General features: G+C 47.8%; 1 protein-coding gene across 1 annotated transcript; it reads right to left on the bottom strand.

The window, feature by feature from the left end:
- Positions 1 to 861: 861 nt before the first annotated feature.
- Positions 862 to 6162, bottom strand: LOC137430523 (uncharacterized). The gene is made up of 3 exons (XM_078781401.1): positions 5980 to 6162; positions 5595 to 5774; positions 862 to 1041 (listed from the first exon to the last, which is right to left on the bottom strand). The coding sequence occupies exons 1-2, from the start codon at positions 6139 to 6141 to the stop codon at positions 5634 to 5636; spliced, it is 303 nt and encodes a 100-aa protein (XP_078637527.1). The 5' UTR covers positions 6142 to 6162; the 3' UTR covers positions 862 to 1041; positions 5595 to 5633.
- Positions 6163 to 7181: the final 1019 nt, after the last annotated feature.

Consider the following 7181-nt stretch of genomic DNA (forward strand, 5'->3'; position numbering starts at 1 on the left):
TCTTTTATTGATTTTAATTATACAATTAATCAATCAATTAGTGTACACCTCTCCCTCCCAATGCAGCCTCTACGAGCTGCACTGCGGTATTGTCGGGCGCCAAAGGCGCCCGGACATGCCGCGCTGTAGGATATTTAATTATTTGGCATGGGGGCGGTGTACTTTGAATGTATCTGTACTTGTTTGTGTGTTTGTTTGACATCCATGCACTCCTGAACCACTGGACAGAATGAGTTGAAAACTTTTGGTTGTATGAGCGGTGTGCACAGGAAAGTTTTAGGGGGTAAAAAAATTCAGTCCCCAGGGTTCAGGGTGGACGTGTGCACCAATTCTCTCTATGTAAATGTTTATCGTGTCTCGCCTCCTGGTGGTGAAAGTCGATATTACAAGTTAGACTAAAATACGCCATTTTCGACGGAATTAACCCGAACCTGAGGACGAGTTCTTCACCAGTAAATATCGTGTTCCAAAGTAAAACCAGATTGGAAAATGATTCGAATGTTCAGAAATGCGAGTTGGTTTCCGTGTTTTGATGACTGCCTAACAATGTTGTTATTAACCTATAAAGTTAACCCATAAACTGTTATCATAAACATTGTTAACCCATAAGCATTGTCAACCCATAAAGAGCGTTGGGCCACTATCCTCCAGTAAATGAGTTTAAACTGACGTCAACCAAAAGAACGAATCATGACTTTTCTTACAATGTGTAATTCCCAGGTAACTTGTGGAAATCTTGCTTCTAATTGGTGGAGAAAAGCCGTTAACAAAAAGCATTTATGGCCGAACAAGCAGTAAATGGAGCACTTCATGGGTTAACTGTAGTATTTGTGTTGGCTTCTTGAGATTGTGCTGCGGTACCTTATTTGGCTGTGATCGATACACCTGCTGTTGGTTCTTTCGGCACACCTGTTCCTTCTCATTCAATTCCTCCATCCACTTGAACAGCTCGTACATTGCTTTCATGGCGTTGTGGTTTTTAACGGCCACGTCTCTCCAGCGGTTGTCTCGATCCTCCAAATCCGTCTCCAGCTGCGTTACCTGCAAGTGATTAAAACACATAAGACACATCAAGGGAAACATTATCTTCAACTCTTTGGTATCTGCTCTTTTGTGTTCACCGGTTACACATTGCAGAGCAAGTCCCACATTGTTTTTTTTTTTTTTTTTTTTTTTTTTTTTGTATACTGAATCGAGGCTCGTGAAAGAGCTAACATTTACTTCACAAACAAATCAACCAGACAAACAAAATATATAAAAAGCGGGAGCGGAAAACAAGATGGGGAGAGAAGGTGAAGCACACAAACACAACATTTGAGAGCAGGGAGATGTGTGGAAGGGAGAGGGCTTGGGGGGAGGAGGCATGGGAAGGGGGGGGGGGGTGGAGGGAGAAGTATAAAACACAAGGACACCAATGACTTCCAGGACAGAAGTTGGTATTTCAAAAAAGTGGAATTGGGGTGAAATTAGCGGGGGTAGAAAAGATCAAGGTTTTGGATGGGGGAAGATAAGAGATGGTGGTGAACAGCTGTTTTAAAGACCTGGAGGGTGGAGTGAGATTGAAGAGAGTGAGGGAGTTTGTTCCAGAGGCGGGAGAAAAGAGGAATGAAGGAGTGAAGGTGAGCAGAGAGTCTTGATTTTGGCAGTTTGACCATAAGAGGGTTGCAGGCAGATCTTGTGCGACCTGTAGGAATATTTGCGGGACAGAGCCCAGAGAGAGCTGGGGGGGCAAGGCCAGAGAGGAGTCGGTAGAAGATGGAAAGACCACCAACCTGCCTGCGGTGAGTGAGTGAGAGGCCCTTGGAGTTAGCTTCATCGCGGGAGATTCCAATGATTCTGAATGCTTTGGTTTCAACAGCGTGAAGACGAGCTAGGTGTGAGGCAGGAGCACCAGCCCAGAGGGGAGAGCAGTATTCCATTGAGCTGCGGATGAAAGCCTTGTATGTGGTGAGGAGCTCAGGTGTGCCAAGGAAGGACTTCGCACGACGGAGGATGCCCAGTCGGCGACTGGCTTTGGAGGCCAGATTTGAAATGTGGTTTTCCCAGGAAAGATCATGGCAGATAGTGAGACCCAAAAGCTTGAGTGACAGAACTTCTTGGAGAGGATTATTCAGAAAGTGGATGGGAGGGTTGTCCAGTCGGTCTTTTCGGAGAGACATCGTAAGAGTGTGAGATTTGTCAGGATTGAAAGACATGTTCCACTTGTTTGCCCAGTCTGTGATTTTGTCCAGGTCTGCAGAGAGTGAGGAGGCAGCAGACTGCCGATCTGAGGGATGAAGAATGGAGCGACAGAGAGTAGAGTCATCAGCAAAGAGATACAGAGGATTTTCAAGAGAGTCAGAGAGATCATTGATGAAGACCAGAAAAAGGACAGGGCCTAGAACACTGCCTTGTGGAACTCCAGCCTGAACAGGAAGAGGAGATGAGAGAAACCCATTCAGGGCCACACGTTGACTACGACTAGAGAGGAAGTCCGCCAGCCATGCGTGGAGATTTCCATGGATACCAAAAGAGGAGAGTTTGGTGAGCAGAGCGGGGTGCCAGACCGTATCGAAGGCACGTGATATGTCAAGAGAGACTGCTCTAATTTCCTGTTTGGCATTGAGGACCTCCATCCATTGTTGAGAAAGCAGAAGCAGCATGTCCAGAGTAGAGTGTCCAGGTCTGAAACCAAATTGATGATCAGAGATCAAGCCATTGGAGAAGAGGAAAGATTTCATATCTGAAGCAATGATGGATTCCATGACTTTGCTGATAATTGGGAGAAGGCTGATTGGTCTGTAGTTGCTGGGATCTGTTTTTGCACCTTTTTTGTGCAAAGCGGTGATGTTGGCAGATTTCCAAGCAGATGGAAGATGACCTTGAGCAAAAGAGAGGGTGAAGAGAACAGAGAGAGGGAGTGAAAGAGCGGAAGAACAGGATTTTAGGACCCGTGGGCTGATGCCGTCAGGTCCAGTTGCAGAATCCGAGTCGAGGGTTGACAGAAACTTTTCCACCTTGTCAGGAGGAAAGGACACAGAGTCCAGGAGCAGCTGGGTACGACTGGGTACGGTGGGTACAGAGAGGGATGGGTTTGGGACACAAGATTTAGAGGCAAACACAGAGTTGAGGCATTCAGCTTTTTCGCGTGCGGAGTCAGCCGTGTGGCCATTTGAGGTGAGGGAGGGGATGGAGGGGGAACAAACACCAGAAACAGATTTGACCAGACGCCACCAGGATTTGGAAGAGGGAGACAGATAAGAGAGTTCGGTCCTGAGAACGGAGAGATATTGTTTCCTGGCTCTCCTGAGCGTGGACACACACTTGTTTCGGGCTTTGTGAAAGGAAATGAGATTTCCTTCCGTTGGATTTGCTTTCCAGGAGACGAAAGCAAGTTGTTTCTGGGCAATAGCCTCACCACAAGATTCCGTGTACCATGGACGGGAGGAAGGGTATGACAACAGAAGACGAGATGGGATAAATCTGTGCATGAGAGAGAGCAGTTTGCTTTGGAAGAATTCCCAGGAAGAATTTATGTCAGAGGCAGTAGAGATGGGAGACCAGTCCAGATGATTGATGGCTGCTTGAAGACCGTGCCAGTTGGCCTGAGTGAAATGCCAGACTCGTCGACGCTGAGGAGGCTCTCTGAGAATGGTCAGAGAGATGTCCACTTTAACAAGCACATGATCAGAAGAACCGATTGGAGCAGAAGAAGAGCAGCAGACATTTTCAGGGAAGTTAGTCATAACCAAGTCCAGAAGAGAAGATGCTCCGTTGACTGAAATCCGGGTCGGGAAATTGACAGTTTGTGTCAGTCCCAGTGAGTCACAGAAGTCCTTTGCTGAAGAACCATGGCTGGTGAGAGAGGTACCCACACCCAGCCAACTGGCATGGTGACAGTTGAAATCACCACATATGAGGAAGAGAGAGTTGGGATGGGTAGATAGAAGTTGGTCCATATTCTCAGACAGCGAGATGTAGATGGAGTCATCACTGTTTGGTGGACGGTACAACACACATATGAACAAAAGGTGGGAGCGAAGGGGAAGCCGTAGCCAAAGGTATTCCTGGGGGTGAGGTGGAGAGAGGGCAGTGCAGGGCGAGTGAGGAAGAGAGTTTTTTTATAAAGATAGCAACCCCACCTCCAGGACGAGGCTCAGGTCTATCATACCGGAGTAGGGAGTAACCTGGGAGAGATACCAAGGAATCAGAGACATCGTGAAGGAGGAAAGTTTCTGTTAAGCAGATCACGTCTGGTTTGTCAGAAGCAACCTGTATGGAGAGATCAGACATGTTTGAGCGAAGGCCCCGGATGTTTGAGGTCCATACTGTTAAGGAAGAGGAAGGGGGAGCATCGGATACAGAACAGGGGGGGGGGAGCGGTAGGGTAAGATGTGGAAGAGGAGGAAGAGGTAGGGAGAGCTGTTGAAGGTGTGTCAGAGATTACAGAATAGCTCGGAGAAAGGGAAGGATGGGGCAGACAAAAGGTTTGATGGTGATTGGGAGAGGCGCAGTGAGGTGTTATTTGACGAGGGGGAAGAGCGAGGCAGAAAGTTGAGGGAGATGAAGGTGAAAGTTGGAAGGGGGAAGAAGCGGGGAGGACGCTTTGAGGGGGAGGGGTGAGAGGGGAGTCTAGGAGGGGAGGAGTGAGGGAGAGTCTCGGAGGGGAGGGGTGTGGGGGGAGATTTGAAAGGAATGGGTGATTGGGAAGATTTGGAGGGGAGGGGTAAGGGGGAAGATTTGAAAGAGATGGGTGATGGGGATGATTTGGAGGGGATGGGCAAGGGGGTAGATTTAGAGGGGAGGGGTGATGGGAAATGGGATTTTGGGGTGATGGGATTTTGAAAAATGTACGATTAATGGGAAACGAACATTTATTGCAAAATGAGTTTCTTGAGACATTCGAGTCAAAAATACGTTTGAGGACGCTGGAGGGAGGATGGAGTGCTGGAGAGTTTAGGGAATGAATGAAAGATGCACTATAAGAGATGGAATTTTTTTTTGGAATGAATGGATTTGGTGAGCAAGTCGAAAGCATCCTTTTATAGAAGAAGAAGAAAAAGGTGTTATAGAATATGACAGAATATAGGTCTTCAGGGTTCAGATGAGACATTTTTTAACAACGTGATCACAAACAGCGTGGTCGAAGAATGAACGAACGAACAACTAAGAACGAATAAACGAATAAAAACGGAAGGAAATATTTTTGGGTTTTTTTTATTTATTTTTTTTTGAGATTTTAAAACAAGGAAGTATGGGATGAAAAGACCGTGAAAACAGAGACCGGAAAAAAATTTCAGCGTGATCGGAGAACCGCTGAGACAAAAACAAAGCCTAAAGCCAAGGTTGGACACAGTAGCCTAGTACTACACTTAGGCCTCAGAATACACGATGAGAAAGACCGACGATTCTGTACACAGGTACAAAAAAACCAACGCCAAGAATACTATTAAAGACACCCCAATAGGTATATACAAGACCAGTTTCGACAAGAACACAATTGTGAAAAGTTACTTAACTTCGAAAGCGAACGTGCATGGACAGCTTTGAAGAGACGAGACCTCCAATCTTGCGCATGCGCAGCTGCAACCAAATGTTTGATAACGGTTGCTCACCTGTTGATGGTAATCAACATCCTGGTGCTCCTGCCTCTCTCACTGTTCTTGCTGCTGCTGTTCCAATGCAGCAAACCTGCTGCTCAGGTGTGATTGATGCCCTGAAAGTCCTTCAAATTGGACAGCGAGCCCATGGTATTTATGCTCATTTGCTTTCAACAGCTCAGGTAGCAGGTCGACCTGTGTGACAGAAACATGACGGTGTCATTGACAGGAAAGTTTGTTTTCTGTTCTATTTTCCAATCAACAGTCTTCCACTTGTGAAAGTCTCATGAGCAGCATAAACCCTACAAGGTGTTAAAACTCATCAGAACATGTGCAGGTGAGCATGATGTTCACCACCTTAGCCATCTGTAATCCAACATGTTGGATAACGGTTCTTTACCTGTTGGCAGCTCTCAACGTTCTTCTGTTGCTGCTCCTCATGTTGTTGTTGCTGCTCCTTGAGCTGAAGTTCCACTTCCGACAAGGTGCTGGAAACTTTCGTGAGATCATCCGAAAGTTCGTTGTTTTTCACGGTGATCTCATCGAATTGAGCATCTTGCATGTTCAAGCGTTGTGAAAGAACCTCGACCTGTGTGGTAGAAACATGACAGTGTGGCGGGCACGAAAGCTCACTGGCGTGATGACATCATTCCGCGCACCTAGTGGGCGGCGGCCACACCCGAGAGGTAGGCGTGGCCACAGGATATACACCGGGCGCGCAGCCCGGAGCGCTCCAGTGCTACAGTGAGCTCTTATAATAAAGACCATTTAAACTTACCGCGTTGTCCGCTTCCTCCTTGGTAGCAAGTAGCGCGCGTAGCACCTCGCTTCATTGGTGACCTCCAACATTCTAGTCAGCCGTCGCTGACCACCCGAACCCGCCACAGCAATGGCAACCAACGCGGTCTCCATCAAACTCCCCGAGTTCTGCGAGTCACAAGCTGAAGTTTGGTTCCTGCAGGCAGAAGCCCAGTTCCGACTTCGAGGCATCACGGTGGACGATACCATGTACTGCCACGTGGTCGCCGCCCTCGGGCCCGGCACGGCCGCCCGCGTTGTATCGGTCCTAAGGGATCCACCAGCCGACGGCAGGTACGAGGCGGTCAAGCATCTCCTCCTCGCCACGTTCGGCCTCACGGTCGACGCTCGAGCCGACCGCCTCCTGGACCTCCCCGAGCTCGGTGACACGCGACCGTCGGTCCGCATGGACCATATGTTGTCGCTGATGGGCGACGAAGCCCCGAACGCTCTGTTCCGGGCGTTATTTCGACGCCAGCTGCCGGCACGAGTCCGCCTCGCGTTGGCCGGTTCTGCGACGACGGAACCCCGAGCTCTCGCTGCCGAGGCCGACGGGTACTTCGCGGTTTTGGACCGCGAAGTTACAAATTCTGATGAAATGGTGGTGGTTTATGTGTTCAATGACCGAATTGATTAATAATTTAATTTTTTAATGATTATTATTCATTTATTTTCATTATTAATCATTTATTTATTTTCTTTCTCATTTTGCCAATATCTCAGGCACCTTTTGAGCTCAGGAGCTAATATTTGGACATGAGTGACCAAGTGATTTGGCTGCAAAGGCTATTTCTGATTTATTAA

The sequence above is a fragment of the Myxine glutinosa genome, chromosome 7, assembly GCF_964187855.1.
Source record: "Myxine glutinosa chromosome 7, kmMyxGlut1.1, whole genome shotgun sequence".
NCBI lineage: Eukaryota > Metazoa > Chordata > Myxini > Myxiniformes > Myxinidae > Myxine > Myxine glutinosa.